The sequence below is a fragment of the Sphaerodactylus townsendi genome, linkage group LG05, assembly GCF_021028975.2.
Source record: "Sphaerodactylus townsendi isolate TG3544 linkage group LG05, MPM_Stown_v2.3, whole genome shotgun sequence".
Classification (NCBI taxonomy): domain Eukaryota; kingdom Metazoa; phylum Chordata; class Lepidosauria; order Squamata; family Sphaerodactylidae; genus Sphaerodactylus; species Sphaerodactylus townsendi.
The window spans coordinates 2,486,863-2,507,231 of record NC_059429.1 but is presented as its reverse complement, the minus strand read 5'-3'; the positions used below and the strand labels follow the sequence as shown (position 1 = coordinate 2,507,231).

General features: G+C 45.0%; 1 protein-coding gene across 1 annotated transcript; it reads right to left on the bottom strand.

Moving 5' to 3' along the window:
• Positions 1-534: 534 nt before the first annotated feature.
• LOC125432696 (myeloid-derived growth factor-like) lies at positions 535-9,131 on the bottom strand. The gene is made up of 5 exons (XM_048496531.1): positions 8,934-9,131; positions 7,528-7,578; positions 5,617-5,678; positions 1,840-1,898; positions 535-1,072 (listed from the first exon to the last, which is right to left on the bottom strand). The coding sequence occupies exons 1-5, from the start codon at positions 9,099-9,101 to the stop codon at positions 993-995; spliced, it is 420 nt and encodes a 139-aa protein (XP_048352488.1). The 5' UTR covers positions 9,102-9,131; the 3' UTR covers positions 535-992.
• Between the last annotated feature and the right edge of the window lie 11,238 nt (positions 9,132-20,369).

Below are 20,369 nucleotides of genomic sequence, written 5' to 3'. Positions count from 1 at the left end.
AGGTGGATTTAAAAGGAGAATCTGGGCTCCCTAGTTTAAACACCATTGAAAATGATGCTGTTTGGGGGTGGATTCCAGCATCACTTGTTTAAACTAGGGAGCCCAGATTCTCCTTTTAAATCCACCTTAAAGGGAGAATCTGGGGTCCCCAGTTTAAATAACATTGAAAGTGATGCTGTTTCCCCCAATTGGGGGGACTGGATACAACACCATAAAATGTTTTCATAGCAGTAATAAAACATTTTGAAAGCATTTTGAAAATGTTTTCCAAAAATTATTTCTGCTGTGTGGCATGGCCCATTGCTGTGTTCAGATTTGTGAGTTGGGGGATGTTCTATAATGTGATGGTGACTTTGAAACAACCTGGTGGAAAAAATCATTGTTTGGTCACAGCAGGGGAGGGTGGCCGCCCATGGGGGGGGTGGGGTGGCATTAAACTCAAGTTTTGTCCAGGGCTCCAGTTTGCCTAGGTACACCTGTGCGGGGAATCAAACCTGGTTCAAAGGCAGTGAAAGAAAAAGGCACAACGTCTAATTTAAGAGATATATGATTTATTCCAAGGAAAATTTAAAAAAGTTGGAGTCCTTCATCGTTATTGAACCAAATTATGTGGGCAGAGAGGAGGCAGGAAGATAAAAAAGAGAAAAAATCCCTCTGGTTTGAAAATGCTCTGGAGGAACCAGAAGGGTGAATTCTGTGATGTTCCACTGTTGCAGCTCCAGACTGACAAAGGTAACTGCGGAAGATAACCCACACTCACATCCCTCACTTTGAACGGAACTTTCTGTAGTTGTCGGATCACGAAAGCAGAAGGTAACAGATGGCCCACCCCAAAACTGAGTGATTTGGAACACCCAGGAATGCCTGCAAATCGCAGCATACAAAAGAGAAGTCTTAACCCTGACCCGACAATCCTCATCAGGCAAAATACAGGTGGATGCACCCTCTTCTTCTGCCATACGGTTCCAGGTGAGACTCTTCCGGCTAAAGGGTCACAGTTCATCGTGGGCCGTTTTTGCAACTATCACTAGCTTGGAAAGTTCCGAGCGGAATTTGCCCTCCTTGTGCGATACTGAAAGAGGAAGACGACAACGTAGGCGTGAGATGCGCAGGACAAGCAAAATGGCAGAACTGTTCAGCCTCAGGAACCCTGTTGGACTCAAAGGCTGAGCATTTCTTGCAATGCCAAGAAAGTTCAGCGATTTATTTATTTACTGTGTATGTATTTCCCACCCATCCCCAGAGTCCCTGGGTGGGGTACAATCCTAAAAATACCATAAAAGCAGTCACAAAACGATCACAAAAACTCCTTTAAAAACTATCTCCATTCCCCACCCTAACCCTTCTCCTAAAAATACATAACAATCCATTCCCTATAATGTCCTCCCAACACATTTCAGAAATTGGGCTGGGCCAATAGGGAGCTAGCACAGGCAAGTGTAAGGGGAAAAGGGGGGGGGGGGAGGCACCACCCAGGAGGGATCACCCATATACCCGGGTACAGAGGGGGATCTTAGCCAGGCACCTAAACTCTTGCAGGGTTAGTGCCTGGTGGACTCTAGGTGGGGGGTGTTCCAACACGCCAGCGCCTCCCTCAGACGGGGATGAAAATCTCCAGAGAAGAATTCCTTGCTGAGCAGGTCTGTAAACAATTGGCAGGATGGACGGGCAGAGACTTCCACATAAGTCACTTTTGGCATGACAGAAAAAGGGCGCCTTCCAGAAGATAGTCTAACCCAAGATGCATCACACTAGGATCTTAAGAGCAGAATTTCTGGTAAAGCACAACACAAATACAACACAATTAAAAAACGTGTGGTAGCCGAGGGTGTTCCTCACCCGTTCTCAACCTGTGAATTGACCCTTTGGGGAGTCGAGCGACCCCTTTCACAGGAGTACTTCAGGCCATTGGAAAACACATGGCTGGTGGTCTTAGGAACGAGACCTAAATAATTTTATGGTTAGGGGTCACCACAACATGAAGACTTTAATATTAAGGGTTGTGGCATTAGGAAGGTTGAGAACCACTGGCTTAGGATGTGCTAGGATAACCCATCAACTATACTACAAAATAGACTTGGATACCCAATTAGTTCAGTTTCGAAGATTTCACTATGTGGCTGGAGCGTGAGGAGCCAGTGAGCCGTGGCCTATAATGCATGTGAAACCATTATTTTTATTTGACTTGCAAAATGATAAAAATTCTCCACTGGACTCCAAAGTAGCCATTTCCAGGGAGTTGGAAGCCTTTAAATCAAAGTCACGATCAGTTGCACAACCACTTGAAGTGGTCGGTCAAATGTTTACTGTTGGAACAGTTTGTCTTGGGCAGGGGATACATTGCACCTCCTGACTCTAAACTATATAATGCAAGAGTGGCGTGATCTCTGTAGCGACCAAGTGTTTTTTTCTAGAAATTAGAAACGACATCACTTGGGACTTGGACTCAGCAGGGCTTCTGATTGGCTCTTGGGTAGATTCTTTGAGAAGGTATTTTTAAACCTTCCTCAGCACATGCCTGGGTAAAAATCTTCCTCGCGTGACTGAAGAAGTAAGCTGTGTGTATGCTGGAAAATAACTTCCAAACAATATGTTCATTTTAGAAGACCTCCCATTACACAGAGTTTCTGCCGAAATGTTGAAAGAGTTACTACAAAAGTTGTAGACACTGCCTGATGCTGTCCTGTTTGGCTCTCCCACTCCAGCTGACATGCATTTTTGTGCTTACAGTAATATCACCCTGTATCAGAATCCAAAGCGTGGGTTAGGAGGTCAGGCAGCTCCAAGGGAGGGCCTACAATGCACTGGTGCGCCCCAGGGTGTGAGGCGTTCCAGTAGTGAGGTGTTCGAGGAGTTGGTGGGGTGTTCGGGGCAGGACAGGGGAGCTGGGGCAGGGCAGGGGCCATGCAGGTGCACGGGGTGCTTTCCCCACTTGCTACACCTCTGCAGAGTTCACAAAACAATGAGTTGTTTTGGGGTGAGGGAGAGGAAGCATAAGCACAGAGTCATTCAAAGACTTTATATGTTTCTCCTCTCCCTAGGCTGGAGAGACATCTTGTGGGTGTTTTGATGCCAATGGGAAGCAGGAAATTAAGAAAGAAAGAAGAACAGAAGAGGAAGAAGAAGATACAGCCTTAACAACTTTATTTACAGTCAGTGACCAAATATAGCCAGGAAATGAGATCCACTTCCTCTACCCATCCCGATGGGACCACTCAAATATATCACATAAAAAACAACACTTACATTTGATTGGTCTGCATCATAACGTGTAACTTAACCAAATAAGAACCATCTTTAAAAGCAAAGGAGGATGCTTATCTTGCGCCCGGTAGCCTTCTGCCTGCAGTCTATGTATTGTGTACATTAACAGATGATCCCGGTTTTTTTCAAATGAAACACCTTCTTGTTATTGTCTTTTATTATTTATATAGGCGATTCGCGTTTGAAGTGTAGCAACTGGCGAAAGTATATGAGGCGAGCACAGGTGGTGCTAGGCATTAATATAGTAAACTGTTGCGTTTGGCTGTACAGCTATAATGTAACTTGAAAGAATCTGACTTGCAAAGTTTGTTAACATCCTGGAAATTTCAAAGCATGAAGCTGCCTAGAAAAATTAGCCTGTGTTAAAGTCAGGAATGCTCAGTTGGTCTCTCAACAGATTATAGCCTACTGAGACAGAGAATGCATCTGCAAACATCTATATGGGCCTTGCTTGTCTTCATTAGATTAGACCTTTAACAGACACCATCACATCTAGAACTGAAAGAGAACTTACCTTGTTATTTTTAGCAGATCGGGAATGCTGCACAGAACAAGAGAACTTACAAGGGACATTCTAACTAGCATTTATCAATGAGCAGGTGGATATGCAGTGATAGGATTCAAATAATTTAACAACCAGTTCCGGTGGTGGGATTCAAATAATTTAACAACTGTTTGTTTACAAGCCCCATTTGCTGCCGGTTCTGCGAGTGGTCGCGAACCGGCTGAATCCACCACTATGGATATACTATAATTACTAGCTTTGTTAGTCCTATTAATTTTATTTATATAGTCATTTTTTATGGTCTTCCCCTTATAATTTTGTTATAACTATTTCATCGGTTGTGAGTTTTTAACGTTATTAAAGGTCACTGAAATTGAATATATATATATATATCCCACCTTCATTTTAGTAAGCTGCTTACTACAATCAAGGTGGAAGATATACTACTATCTCATTCACTGAAATGTAATAGCGTGAGCTGCTGAAATCAATTCTTTCTAATAAAATCCTGTCGAAAAGGAGCAGCCGGCTCAGTAACAAATGAGTAGTGCTGTTTTTCAGGAGGGAATGGTATTAGAGGATTAGGATCAATTTATGGGACTTGGAAAAAGGTTTCAGTTCTTAGTACCTGAGCATCCCTGAATTTGTTTCAAGAACGCAGACTCTTCAAAGACATTTTTAGGACTGAAATATAATACGTAAAGGAATATTTTCCTTTTAGAAAACGCATCCCTTTTGAATGATTGCTCCTGTGCCTGATTCAGTGTTTCCCGTGACTTCTTTGTTTTAAAAAAATGGCCGACTTTGCAAGATTTGGCTGAGTGATATTGGACGGCAGCGTCCAATTAACACCTCCGCCTTACCTGGATGCTTCCTGTCACTTAGTAAAGCTTTTGTGTAGCAGGAACATTGGCTGGAGTTCACACACCGGGAGGAGAGTGAAGGGAAGTGTGAAGAAGCACAGGTCTTCCAACACTCACAGATGTCTGTGTAGCGCCTGCTGGGAAGAGCAGCGAGTGGCTCTGGCTCCTAGTGGTGTATCTCTTCGCGGCGCGAGAAGGTGTCTCGTTCACAATAATTTACATGAAAGAAGCTTGTGGGTCCATGTAAATGTGATGGAAGTGTGAATTGGAACTTATGTGGGGGGGGGGAAAAACAGAGATACACAATTTCACCACCAGCTTTCCTTTGGCACTGCAAAGCTACTTGGATGGCTCTCCTTAGCACCAAACGCATAGACCCAATCATCCCCGTGAAAGAGTACCATCATCTTAGCATTTGAATGTAAGCCGGCTTCTTTCCGTCTCACCAAACTTCTCCCCGCCCTTATCCTATTCCCCTGAGGAGTTTAATACCCTGTTTCCCCGAATATAAGACAACCCTGAAAATAAGGCGTAGTAGAGGCTTTGCTGAAGTCTTGAAATATAAGGCATCCCAGTAAGGCGTAGCAAAGTTTTGTTTGGAAAGCATGCCCAACAAACAGAACAAAGAAAAATAAGACATCCTGAAATAAGACATAGTGTATCTTTGGCTGGGCCGCCAGCACCCTCTCAAGGTACTTAATGGCAGTCAAGTTAAGGGGGAATCCTCAGACACAGAAAGAAAGCATTAGTCACATACTAAGGCAGGGAAGCAGAGGAGAGACAATTAGATAGGATATTATCAAACATATAGAACTGTTTAGAGTGCTGGGTGCATCGTCTCTGATTGTAATCCTCACAAAGGTTCCACATGTTGGCCAGAATTAATATCCCCACACTTGCGGGGTGGGGGTGTTGAGGACAAGGGAGGGGCTCGCTGAAGGCCACCCAGTTTTAAAGTTTCAAAGGAGAGCAATTTGTACAAACCTCCAGACTGAACAGGAGAACAGCAAATTGTCTTCACTGACTCCAACGCTCATTTGCCATTGCTAGGATGAAAAAGAGGGACTAGGGGTTAGTCTTAGAACCCAGCTACACAACCCCCTCGTAACCACACCTGATGCATTTGACAGCTGCATCCGAGTTTAGTTTATTTCACTCATCCCGCCCTCCCTGGCTGAAGCTAGACTCAGGACAGCGAACATCCATATTAAGAAACACATTATATGAGATGCAAAGACAACATTAAGTCACTCAAGAAACACTTTCTCCAGAAGGCCATAAATCCATTATTTATGGACAACAGACACAAACATCGGGGGGGGGGGGGGGGGGAGGAAGGTGGATTTCCTCTTAACAAAGTCCTACAATTTACTAGCTTAGAGACACAAAAGACAAGCCAGACTAGACTATCTACAGGGGGTCTCCAATTGGCCATGCTGGCAGGGGCTGATGGGAATTGTAGTCCATGAACATCTGGAGAGCCACAGGTTGCAGACCCCACAATATAGCCCAGTGATGGCAAACCTATGGCACGGGTGCCAGAGGTGGCACTCGGAGCCCTCTCTGTGGGCACGCGCACACAGAGTTCGGAAAACCGCCCCCCCCCGCTCCGACACACATCTAGGCTGGCCTAAGCCACTGAGCATGACCGCGGTGAGCAGGGAGGACTTGGCTGGAGGGCCTGGTGCCTGTGCTCTGGGTGGCTGCTGCCCGAGGAGGCAGAGATGCTAGAGAGGCAGAGCGGTGTGCACGGGACTTGCTGGAGGCTAGAGCAGGCTGGCCCCTGCTCGAGCGGGTGGGGTGGAGGAAGAGGGAGCCAACCTTTTTTTCTAAACTAAAATCTCAGCATTCAGGTTCAATTGCCGGGTTGGCACTTTGCGATAAATAAGTGGGGTTTGGGTTGCAATTTGGGCACTCGGTCTCAAAAAGGTTCGCCATCACTGATATAGCCTGATTCCCTTCTGCATCTCTGGAATACCGCCAATTATCTGGCAGTCAAAGACAGTTTCTCCAGCAGGCTGCCACAAATGGACAAATGAAAAGATCTCCAACTCAGTGAACTACACTACTTAGTGGACCAAACAACATCCTCACATATTCCAGCCAGGGATCTCATAAAGTGCAGCAGTGTCACAACCAGTCAGAATCAATTTGGAAGCTCCAGGTATCATCAGACTACTGTTTGAGAGAAGCAGTTTTGCTGTGAATAGCCAGTTCTGATATGCATGCAGTGGCCAGATTCTTTATCTCTAACAGAAGGAGACAAGCCAATCCGAATCTTTCTGGGTTTCTGCTGATGATCAATGAAAGTCCATTCATCAGGTCCCAGCGTCAACAAGGTATACTGCTCATGCTGCTCACCAGGAAAAGAACTCAAGCTTTTTTGTCGCCAGTTTTCAGCTGCAAGCTGCACCCCAGCCCACCAAAGTTTCAGCTTTTCTTCACTTGTAATACTCTGAAAGGAAGAGGGGAGGGAAAGGAGGGAACTTTTCTCTGCCCAAAATGACCTTTTTGCTGCATGCCAAGGAACGCTGCTCCATGTCCTGAGCCCTTCGGGGGAGGGCGGGATATAAATTAAATGTGAAATGAAATGTCACCTGGACAAAGTAGTTGCAGTTTATCAGAATTTATACATTTGGAGTGTTTAAATTTTTAGATGGTTTTATGTGTTCTATTCATGTTGTAAGCCACCATGAGATCGAAAGGAGATAGGTGGCCTAGTAAATCAAACAAAAAATGAAATTAAAAAATGTCAACGCTCTATCATCCACATTTTCCTTCAAGAACAATGTGCTTATTGGATGAGATGGGCACATCGCTTGACCACCAGAAACCAAACTCGGGGGGGGGGGGGGTTAAACAAAAGCAACCCCCCTCCAGGACGAAGAAACTCACCTCATTTGTCCCACCCTGAGCTGCGTAGGTAAAAGTACATGCATAATCTCCCTGAAAAACACACAAAAAAACCCAAGGCTTTAAACAGTTCATAGTTCATTATCTTGCAGAACATTATCAGAGCACTTGGCAAGCACAGAGCAAATTGGATTCGGGCAAAAAATACGGTTAGGGAAGCAGAATGAAGCGTAATACACTGGGTTGATCTCTCTTCTGGAGATCAATTTTTTTAAAACACAGATTTAACTTGCCCCTCCCCCCCCCCACAAAGCTTCAGACTAAACCCCGAGACTTGCTACTGTTCCCCTGACATGCTTTTAGGATAGCAAAAACACCCCAACATTTGTGGTGAAAATTCACGAACTGGTATGTTAATTGAATAGGGGATATTGTGTGGGCAAACATGTGGGGTTTTGCTTGAAAGCAGAGGTGTTGTTCAGGCAATGACTGAGTTCCAGGGTGGTGCAGCAGTCTGGTTGTCAGATCGACTTAGCTATGATAGTATCAGCCACCATCCCTTTTATTCTTTTTTAATTTACTACTATGACTTCTCATACTATCATCATCTAATAAAATTTATTTCTACTACTAATGCTATAGTGAAACCATCATATCAAGAGAGATACAGTGCACAGTATTTCATAAAGCCCAATTTGAACATACTAAAAGTAAATTTAATAAGATGTCATTGCTCTTAGGTTGTATTGGATTTTATTATATTTATGACCCGCCCCAAGACCTCTGGTATGACCTATTAATTAATTAATTAATTAATTAATTAGATTTAATATACTGCCCTATCCCCGAAGGGCTCAAGAGCAGGAGATAGATAGGTAGATAAATACAGATATACACCCACATGCATATACACATAATAAATGAAAATATATACACATACACACACACATATATACACACAAATAGAAGTCACATAATAAATGAAAATATATACACAAACATACACACATACATAGGCATACACCCATATGGGAGTCAAAAGAAATAATAATAACTTATACACATACATACACATATGCAGACATATACACGCATGTAAAAGTCAAACAAATGATAACGTATCCACGTGCATATATTACACACACACACATCTATGCAAAGCAGCATTGCCTCTGGGGAGGTCAATCAATCACTCGCCCAAGATAAAGCAAGCTATGGAGAAATCTACTTTCTACGGACACTCAGCAGGGGCAAAACCGCAAGCAACCTGGAGAGCGCTTTGCCGCCCCCGGCCAATCAGAAAGCGAGAACGTTCGCCCCGCCCCCTGCAACTCAGTTCCCCAATCAAAAAGGCGGTATACAAGTCATGCCCCGCCCCGCCCCCCGAAACCAGGCCTGGCTCAGCCAATCAGCTGTCTCCACCTGGCTGGAGGGTTTTGTTTCCTCACCAGGCTTTTGGAGAAAGAGTGCACCATCCCCCCAGGCCTCACGTCGAATTCGGCCGTGCTGCCGCCTTCCTCGCCCCCCGCTGCGGAGTAAAAGACGTGCAAAAAGAAGAAGAGCGCAAGCAAACCACGCTGGAGCCGCCGCTCGCTGATTGATATGGGTGCCACCATCTTTAAAAAACGTGACTACCTCTGGTACGGCAAGCGACGAGGGTCAATTTTAGTTCTCTTCCGTGAGCCGCCGCCACTTTTCGCGCAATCCTGCGGTGGCCATATTTGAAGTGGGCTAACCTGTTCTCGAGGCGGGAGGGAGACGAAAATTGCGGACGGTATCGCTTGTCGTTCTAGACCAGTTCTAAGGCAGCCATATTTGAAGTGGGCAGGCTTCTAACTGAACTAATAAGAGTTTAACCCTTTGTGGGGGACTTGGTCGTTCCTGGTGAGAAAAGAAACTTCTTTGCATAAAATTTTGGACACTGGGAAGCCTCTAGATAAAAAAAGAAGAAGAACCTGGAGCTGGATGACTACTATGCGTTGAAAGTTGATGGACTTTTATAATAAGAGAAATAATAATTTCATTATCCCTTCATTATCCCTAAATTATTTTGAATCCCACCACTGCCCATATCATAGTAAAGCACAGGTCATATGTACTCAAAGAGGTGGGCTTTTCACAGCTGTGGGTGCGATGGGCAGCCCTGTCCAAGCGCAGATGTTGTGGTGTTGATGTGGCGCTATCCCAACACCTCCAAAAGGGCTTTTTGGTGATGCCGGGAGCAGGGAAAAGCACCAAAAACCTCCAAGCTGCCGGGTGCCCCATATAGGCTACACTGTCCAAAGGCTGGTGAATGTCCAAGAGCTGGTGTGCCACTCTACCAGACCTCAATCTCGGGAGGCAGCTCGACTAAAGTCAGCTCCACCCTCTTAGAAACGTGCGGGTCCAAGGACCCTCAAAATAATCTGGACAAAGTTGGTGAAGCAGGTAACAAAGCTTTTATTGGTTTATTGTTTTGCAAGATCGGGTGTCCACTCCAGTAGTAAAATAATCTTCCTTTGTTCTACAACAGTTTATATTAATTTTTTCAGGACCACCCAATCCCTCCTTCAATTCTCTTATTGGCTAGGAGATGAGGGCCATAGCCTATTACACCATCTAGGTATTGGCCTATGTCATATACCAGGTAGGTGCATCTCCTCCAATTAATACATCTCTATATGGTCATTTCCTGTAATTAATATTTGGGTCTTCTTAGTTGTCAACTCCTTGTTAGCAAGTTCATGATACATATCTATGCACCTGCCACGTCTTTGGTTCCTTTATCTTACTGTGAAGACACCATCATATTTTTACCCCTTCATCCAAAGGCTCTCTATCTTGGCAACTCGATCTTAGCCTCCTATAAGCTGGCACCTCTTGGCACAAGAACCTGTGGTCTTCCCTGACCCACTCCCCTGTTTTCTTTGAAGACACTATCCCAAGCTTGCTAGGGGCCCCTCTTATCAGCAGGTGTCTGTTTGGCAATAAGAACCTCATGTTCCATTACTGTTTATCAATTATTGAAACCAGGCTTCAGAAGCATCTTTAGAAAAAGAGCTAGAGGCTTTAAGAAGCTCTCTAAATGGAGTTTTTTGCTTAATAGCACTTAATGATTAGGGCCCAGAGAAGCAAGCCGTTTGGCCTATTTTACACTTTAACCTGAGAGAATAACATTTATAGCAGGATTCATTATTACATGAAGCATTAGGATACATATATACTGAACATGAGTGATTAACATATTCTTTAAGTTTCATTACTTAGTTACAATATAGAAGCATTCAAATATACAAAACATGATTATAAACTACCATTAATCACCACATCACCTATTATTCCCCTCTAACCCTTGGACCTTTCTTCTTCTATAAGCTAGCTCACATTATTTTAAAGCAGGTGTGCTTTTAATTGGGATATGATAAGAGGTGGGTGGGTGGGTAAAAATACACACAGTCAAATGGAATATGGACTAAGCATCATATGCCTCCCATCTCTCTTTGAATTCCAATCCAACCCCTAACAGGCTTTATCCAAGTGTAGATACTATACTATGGACTTTATATTCAGAGTTCACCTACTAAATCCTTTAGACCTGTGATTCTGTGAAGGGTATATTCTTTGTGACTTCTAAATCCAAATATTTGTGCAAATTCTAAAATAATAAGTTTATGTGTGTGTAGATAACTCCAATATGAAAAACCTTTATGAAAACACCTAAAGATACCTTCTTTTATAACTTCTATACAAGGGCAAAATCATTGTCACAATGTCCCATGTATACTCTGTATGTTTATAAGTGTGCCTTGCAAAAAAAAAGCAACACCTCTTTGGTTCCAGGTGCTGCTAAAATGCACATCATTTCACCTCTCGATGCAAACCCCCTGGGCATGGCTCACACCCTGCCCTTTCTTCCCTGCCATGCCATGGGCGGCCTGAGTGGATGACCAACGGGACAGCCCCCACCGGGCAGCCCAAAACATTCTGGCTTCTGCAGTGGCAAAGCTGATGACAAGGGCCACTGGCACGGCTTCCCTCTACTGGCATGCTGCCAGTGCCCCAGGCAGGGCAAATGCGCTTCGGCACGAGTGTGTGCTGCTCCCTCGCCATTTTGCCCCCCCCCACCTTCTTTGGGATGGGGCTCTAATATGGTAATGAGCAAACCGTGTAAAAATCTGGGTTCTAAGGCCCGGTAATCACCTGCTGGGCGATTTCCCACTGACGCATTAATCCTGGGATAGTCAGGCCTTCCAAATTCGAACAATCCAGGTTTCCTCAAGCGATCTCCCCCACTGGGTTGAACCAAGCAGAACACAGATCAGTCCCATTCCCTCCCCTGGCACTCCCCCCTGCCCCCCTTATCAAGGATTTTCCTGGACCTTTGAGAAATAAACACTCCAATGGGAGCTTCAATAGAAGATGGTGAAGCTACCACATTTGAGTGGTCCAAGGCAACTTTGGCCCCCTATGAACCAAACTTCACCAAACCTGGGCAAGGGACATATCATCATAAGAATATAGCTGGGTCTCCAAAGATACTTCTGAATTTTTGGTGCTGCTAGCTTAACAATTGCAGTCTTAACAGCAGCCCCCCCCCCCCCCAAGGGGTAAGCCTAGACAACTTCACTAGAAACATGCTGCAGCGAGAATGTTGGAACCTGGATGAAAAGGTGCCAATTCTTTTGAAACTTGTTTTGTATCTAGATTGCCAAATTTTCAGTGGAATTCGCCCCAAAAGAATGATGCCCAAGTGATTGAAGGCCAGGCTGGTGACAACAAACAATAGACCATTCACACTGTTCTTGTGCTTATCATAGAAAGATATGAGGAGGTGTTATCCATACGTGGGGTTGGAGACCCAGAATCTGGGACGCTAGCCTTTGAAGATGAAAACCTTTGGCTCCTTCCCGCACACATGCAGAATAATGCACTATCAAACTGCTTTCAATGCTCTTTGAAGCTGTGGGCAAGTGAATAGCAAAAATCCACTTTGCAAACAGTTGCGAAAGTGGTTTGAAAACGCATTATCTCTGCATGTGCGAAGGGGGGGACCTTGTGACATCCTGCAAAATCTACTGCCTACTAAAGGGACATTTGGAGGATATAACTCTCTCATGGCCAGCACAAAAGATTTCTTTATTCCTCTCACTAGGTGTCTTGAAAATCGGGGAGTGAGGGTCCTTTTTTAGAAAAGAATAACACTAGGTAAGCCTCAGCTCAGATTAAGCACTTTTATTAGTTAAGCTTTCTTTCAAACAGCCATTTCAAAGACTGCAGTTATAATCCGCATTTGTTCAGGCTGCTAGCCTTTATGTTTTAAAGTCTGTTCCTTTTCTAAAGTAAGTTCTACTCTAAATGTTAAAACAGTTTAGTAAAATCAAACAATATTTTTTTCTACTGGAATCGCTTTGGTATAAAAAATAAAACTCATTTTCCTGTAAAATGCTCTCTCAGTAAGAATAACGTTTTTTGAATCCTGGTGAGAGAGTTTCCTTCCTTTCCCCCATGGCAGGTGCTAAAGCAAATTGAACACATGAACACTTTTGGTACAGAGTGCGCTTTTATTTATTGAACTCTCTGCCAGACAACAGCGCTGCCACCAATTTATACGGGCTGTTAAAACAAGAAAGGCTTTCCATGAAATGATCTTGATTTTTCTTTCTAAAGTCAAGCAGGTCTAACGTTGACACCTCTGGGTTAGGGGGAACACCTGGAGATTTCCTTTGGAGGGTGGGAGCCTGAAGAGGGCGGGCTTGGGAATAGGAGGGGCTTTACTGGGGCATAATAATACCACAGAGTCCACCCCTCCAAAGCATTCCTTTTGCCTCAAGAAAAGCGAAAAGCTTTTCTAGCTTTTCAGAGTCCACCCCTCCAAATCACCTTTGTTTCAAGAAAAGCTTAAAGCTTCCAATATTCTCTTGGGATTATCCCTCAGAAATCTAGCCCTGCTATATACCTGGAACATCTTGTTAATTACAATTGCAGATGGGTCAAGTGACTAGGAGCAAGGGTGTGTAACTCTTTTCCACAAGTACATCTTCAAGGTCGCTTCTTCTGGTATTCCCACAAAATGAGCTGTTAGCTGGGTCGCATTTTGTCCTGATACAACTGGGATACACTTTCTCACATTCTGCTTCACTACTGTTCAAAAATACAACAACATCAGTACTGATTTGAGAACTGTATGACCAACAGGATGTATGCTCCTTTCTGACAAAATAAAAATGGCTGTTAAGCTACTAAATCAGAACTCCAGGGCTGATAGCCTGATCTCCCATCAGCATTCTTACCAGCATGGCCAATTGGCCATGCTGACAGAGGCTGATGGGAATTGTAGTTCCTGAACATCTGGAGAGCCGCAGGTTCCCTACCCCTGTTCTAAATAACTCTAATGTTGAAATCTCTGAAGCTGTTGCTATATTTTTACTCTGTGTACTGCAAGTTGCGCAATAATGATCTTCTTATTGTATTTGGAATTCTTGACACGCACCGGTTTTATGCCTAATAAAGGCTTTGGATTTGGACCTTGCTCAAGAGTGGTGGCTCCTTAACCTGGGGTATGTGTCAGAGCATTTTGGGGTACATACAGAAAAAATTAATGTGAATGGGTTTGCTAATATGGGGGTACAATTTTAGGGAGATGGGTTGCCAAGGGGTTCACAGGTGATAAAAGATTGGGAAACACTATTCCAGAGGAACTAATCTGTATGGTGTGGAGATCCACTGTCCTACCAGGAGAACCCCCGGTGTGACCTGGATATTGGCAATTCAGAAGGATGCAACCAGAGACGTTATTGCATGCATGCTCCTACTTCTGGTGGCTTCCCTCCTCGGGCCATCCTGCTAGGTCATTATTGGGAAACAACAGGCTTTGCTTGTTCTGAGAGGTGTTCTTATGAAGAAGCTTTTGGCTACGGCCCTCAAGCGAAAGTGGAACTCTCTGTCAATGAAGACCCAGCGTCTCCAGGACTTGACTCCATTTCCCTGCTTTCGAAATGATGGGACGGAGATGCTCCGATGTGGTTATGGTCGAGGCAGCAGCAGTTAAAGTGATGGCATCCTCCCTACCTTTTCCTGTGCATTGTTATTTTCTTATTCAGTCTGTTATGGTATTTTAGTTGGGTTAGGTTGGGTTTTTGTTGGTAGGTTCTGTCCTCCTGGATCAGTAAACTGGGAAGTTTTAAATAGTTGGTAACAAAAAGGCTTTTTAATTGATGTTTTAATTGATGAGGTTTTTAATTGGTATTTATGGAATGATGTATATTTTTGTATGCTTTTGTATGTTTTTATGTTGTTAGCCACCCTGAGCCAGTCTTTGGATGGGAAAGGGTGGGATATAAATCCAATTTTTAAAAAATTGAATAGAAAAAAACCGCGACTTCCTGAAGCTACTTTTACAGAAAGAACTCTGGTGAAGATGTATGTACATGTCAACAAATGCAAGCCATGCAGGTAGCTAAACTGAACTTCCAGGTAGGTAACTGCACTACACCTTGAATACTCAGAAGCTGCAGGACTTGCTACCTCTCATAAGTTTTGGTTATGTGGGCTTCTTGAAAAGCAGCATTTTTTTGTACTTGATCCTCGTATAATCGCTTGCAGTAATGCTACCACCCCATTTCATTCCTCTGTAAATATCCCTGACAACTGCATAACTGGCCAGGATACTGTGTAAATTTTAAGCTCTGAGTGTTTGGAGGGGCCAAAATGAATACATTTACAGACAGTTCAGGTAACTGTGCAGGACACATCGTGAGTCCAAAAGGCATCTGCTAGGAAGGTACACTTTTGATGACTTTTAACACTTTAAGCAGGAGAGGACTCCCCCATCCTGCAAATGTAGCTGGTCATGCGGCAGGTGAAAAAAAAGAGAGAAAATTCTGCTGTAACCTACCCCAACCCACTGCAAGGTATAAGAAGAATTTACACACTGCTGCTCCTCATAAGGGATCCTTATGAAAAGGCAGACCCATCAGGAGATCTGCAGATGAGACCGCTCAGGTTGATCATATTTATTCAGAGGATTTCTATAGCCTAGTGAAAGACAATAGTTACAGTTTTCTGCATTCGACACCAGTTTATATCTCTCTGGTTTGGAGTCTTCCAAGAAGACAAGTTGGATTTATATCTCGCTTTTCTCAACTGTAACGGGGAGTCTCCAAGTGGTTGACACAACCTTCTTTCCCTTCCTGTTCCCAATAAATAGTCCCCTTGTGTGTGCAGGTGGGGCTGAGAGAGTTCGACCCCAGTATCAGTAGTAGTCCAAGGTCATCCAGTAGGCTTTTGGTGGAGAAGTGGGGAAGCAAATCCAGTTCACCCGCCTTAAGAGTCCACTGTTCTTATCTGGAGAGCCAGGCATGGCGAATGGTTAAGACTGGAGGACTCTAATCTGGAGAACCAGGTTTCCATTCCCCACTTTCTACACATAAGCTGTGGACTCTTACCTGGTGAACATTTTTAATCTACCCACCCACCTCCCCGGTGCTTCCTCCAAGGAACTCCAGTTAAAATTCATGGCCAGCGTGGTGTAGTGCGCATGGAAGAGTTGTGGACTCCTCCCCTTTAAGGTGGATTTAAAAGGCTACCAATCTTGATCCTCCTTTGATCTGGAGATTGCAAAATGCTCTTAGCAGAGCAGGTGCTCGAGCAGCAGCAGCAGAAGGCCATTGCTTTCACCTCCTGCCTGTGAGCTCCCCAAAGCTGCACCTGGTGGGCCACTGCGCAGCAGTAGCAGAGTGCTGGACTAGATGGACTCTGGTCTGATCCAGCAGGCTGGTTCTTATGTTCTTATGACTCTCCACCAATTGCAGGTTTGTTTCCCCGCTCCTTCACATGAAGCGCTTCCGCTGGGTGACCTTAGGCCAGTCACGATTCTTCTCCTGAACTCTCTCAGCCCCAACACCCTCGCAAGGTATCTGTTGCAGCAGAGGGGAATGGAAAGGAGCTTGTAAAACCGCTTTGGAGACTCCTCTTACAGCTAGTAGAGAAGAGTGCTGAATCAAACCCCGCTCTCCAGATTAAAGTCTGCCACTCTTAGCCACTCCAACTACTGGGCTTTACATAAATGCATGCATATGGACCTTTGCAGGAAATGCGCAGTTTTATCTCCGGAGAACAATGATCAGCAAAGGCTGTTGACTAGGCAAGTATGTTTTGGGCCGCTGCCACTTGGCTGGAAGCAAAAGCAGTGTGGGATCGACCGGGCGTGACGTTTGCAGGTTCAGGGCACGGAAGACAGAAGGCCAGGCCAGGATGCAGAGTCCTTGGCTGGCTAAGCATTATCGAAGCTTGCTGCTGATGCGATCGCCACAGATGTTGTTGATCCTTTCGCGAATTAGTATGTAGCCGTCGTCGCCGCCTATCTTATTCTGTGCCGCCCCAGCTGCAAGAGAATTCACACAAGAGTCAGATTCCTTGAACACGCGGAAATGAAAACATTTGTACTTCTGCCTCCCCGGGTCCAGCAAAGTCAGTCTTGGCTACTTAAACTCGGTCTGGGGTCTCCTGGATCACCTCAGTACATGGCAGTGGCATAGATGTAATGGGGACATCCGGGACAAATGCACTGGGCGCCTCTCGGTGAGTCACGTGGGATGAAAATCACCCCTCACACTCCATACCCCTGCCCCCCCTCACTCCAGGCTTTTCAACTGGCTGCAAAGCCAGCTGGCTGGAACTAAGGTAAGTAGATGAGGAAGCAGGGGTCAGGAGCACCACGGGCGGCAGTGGGGGCCCGCGAAAGGGCAGGGCCCATGTGCCATTTTGCCTCCCGGCACCATTTTGCCCCCCCCCCTACACCTCTGGAGTTGATATGAACATATAGTTTATAATGTTTTAAGCCATATATTTAATCATATAAAGTATGTATTAGAGGTAATTTATAAAAGATCAGTAAGATGCTGTTAGTTAAACAAAGCAACTGTAATTTCATTATTAGTAGAGAGGCTTTGCTTGGAAGAAGGGGGGGCAATTTGTGCACTGTTCAGTAAAGTCTGATTCACAGGCTGTGGAATTTGGGTACGGCCTCCCACCAGAAAGATAAAGGAGACAAGGCGTATAGAAAAAAACAGATAAGGGGAAAGGAAAACTGGGGTGATATAGCAACCAAGATCTCTGAACGGGCAAGATGAATATACTGGGGAAGAATACACGCCCCAATTGTGGAAAGCAAGGTGGGCTTGGGAGAGGAGTGGAGATTCAAATAGCAATGTGCACGTATTTCAAATCTAGCCAATGGTCAGAAGACAAGGAGGGGTGTTTTGTAAGAGGGTATAAATTATGTTACACAAGCAACAGCCCCTTTGAACCTCCTCCCTGTTGCTAACAGAGGAGAGTTCCCTCTTCAAGCAGAATTGAATGAAAACAATAAATCTCTGTCACCGAGGAAGCTTTTGGATGCTATTATTTTTGTAACCGGACAGAGCTTTTGTTTCTGTGGACAGGTCCTTGCCCCAGCTTCCATCATCAGAGTACATGGGTCTGGCATACGCATCGAAGCTGTGTTATGTAATCCTCTTTTAAACTACCTGTATAACACCAATGCTCATTAAGAGGAAAGCAACTAGGGGCCTTTTATGCAAAGCTGCTCAGAAAATTTCGTTAAGCTTTCATTTATACATGTTATTGGATTGATGGAATGGCTTTAACTTTTGTGCTCATTGTCATCCTTGATTGTTCTGTTGTTGGTTGTAAAATTTCCTTGAATCCGGCTTTTGCCACTTCAGCTGCGTGGGATATAAATTCTGATAAAATAAAATGCGTGGCTAAAACCACATGAGTTACTGTTAGCACGAGACAAAGTCTTGGTTGGGTCTTTCTAACCTAGTCATTATCAGTACCGCAAGATCTCAGACCAAGGACGTAGGTAAGGGGGGCTCTCGGGTCCAGACCCCCCCATTGCATGTCCGAAAGCTCCGCCCCCCGCTTGTGGGATTTTGCATTTTTTAAAGTGTTTTTTGGGTTTTTTTGCTCGCAAGGGGCTTGTTTTTAGGCTAGCGGCACCAAAACTGCAGGCTATCATCAGGTGACACTCCTGATGATACCAGCCAAGTTTGGTGAAGCTTAATTCAGGGGTTCCAAAGTGCTATGGACCCCCAAAAGCGGTGTCTCCCCATCCCCCATTATTTCCAACGGGAGCTAATAGTAGATGGTTCTACCGCATTTGAGGGTCCATATCTTTGGACCCCCTGAATCAAACTTCACTAAACCTAGGCAGGATATCATCAGGATAGTTCGTTGCTGATTATCTCTGTTTGGTGAAGGTTGATCCAGAGGGTATTAAAGGTCTGGACTCCTTAACGCAGCTGCCTCCATCCCCCGCTGTTTCCAATGGAAGTTAATAGGAGATGGGGGCTACACCTTTGAGGGTCCGTACCTTTGGACCCCCTGAGCCAAACTTCACCAAACCTGGGTGGTATCAAGAGAGTCTCCCAAAGATACCCCTGAAAGCTTGGTGCTGATAGCTTAACGATTGTACCCCTGACAGCAGGCACCCCTCAAATTGTCCCAGATTGTCTTTTTTAATCCACCCCCCCCGGCATGGATTTCTAAAGGGAGAATCTGAGGTCCCCTGTTTAAACATTGAAAGTGATAAGCAGCAAGGGTGGGGGATAATCAACCTAAAAACAGCACCCCTTTCAATATTGTTTCATCTGGGGTCCTCAGATTCTCCCTTTAAGGTGGATTTAAAAGGAGAATCTGGGCTCCCTAATTTAAACACCATTGAAAGTAATGCTGTTTAAAGCTGGATTCCAGCATCCCAGCAGCTACCCATTGGGGGGGGGGTGCACAAACCTCAGATTTTGCACTGGGATCCATTTTCCCCTAGCTACCCCTCTGTCTGGATGGGAGAGAGAAAGGACTGCCGGGCTGCCAGCTGGGAGCCCAGCCGGGTGGGGAGGCGTGGCATGGCGGGTCACGGGAGTCTGCCATCCCTTGCCTCGGAGAGCTGCTTTTATAAGCACTTAGTCTGGGGGTGGGGCTTGGGGAGGCGAGGCCATATCCCCAGAGGCAGGTGGGGGCGTGGCCTTGCCCCCCCTAACCTCCCCCATAAAAATTCCATAATCTACTTAATCGGTTCGAAACCTCCAGTGGGGGGCGATTCCAGGCCGTCCGCGACAGCAACTTACTTTGGCCCCCTGGAACCGGCGGGGTAAGTGGGCTGGATCATCTTGGTGCCTGTTTCGCTCCTCGATCGCGGGATTGGAGCTTGTGTTGCCATGGGAAACGGGAGCGTGCTTTTTTTTTTACAGTTTTTACAGCCATAGTTACATGCCCGCTTACGACTCTCCTCCGCTTCTGCGCATGCCACAAAAAAGCCGGCTCTTCTAATTGGTTGAACGGATGAGGTGTCACTTCGATGCATCCGCGACTTCGAAGCTTCGAAGCCGTATCGACCTTGTTCCAGCAGAAAGGTGTGTTCATAACCGCTACAGGGATGTCGAAGTTCTGAGTGGGGGGGACCCGAGACAAAAAACAACGCTGAGCTCGAAGCTATGGTGCTGATAAACTGAGGTGAACCCAGATAGAACCCAGCACAACTCTGCCAGTGCGGAAAGCCCTCCCACTGTCTCAGACACAAGAAACTCCTGTTTACGTTTCTTTTAAATCACAAATGTACCTGGGACGACTCTGAGACCTTCAGTATGCAAATGTATGCTCTGTTCCATCAAGTGGAATTGATTGTGAATTACATAAATACTTTCTCCCCAGAGTGTTGGTCTGTCTTAGCTAGCATCTTCTGCTTTCTCCTCCTCTCCAGGATCTTGGATGGGGGTCTTTTCCCATATAGTACTTGAAATCCATCAACTGGAGATTCATGAACTGAACTGGGGACTTTTATTTATTTATTTATTTATTTATTTATTTATTTATTTATTTATTTATTTATTTATTTATTTATTTAT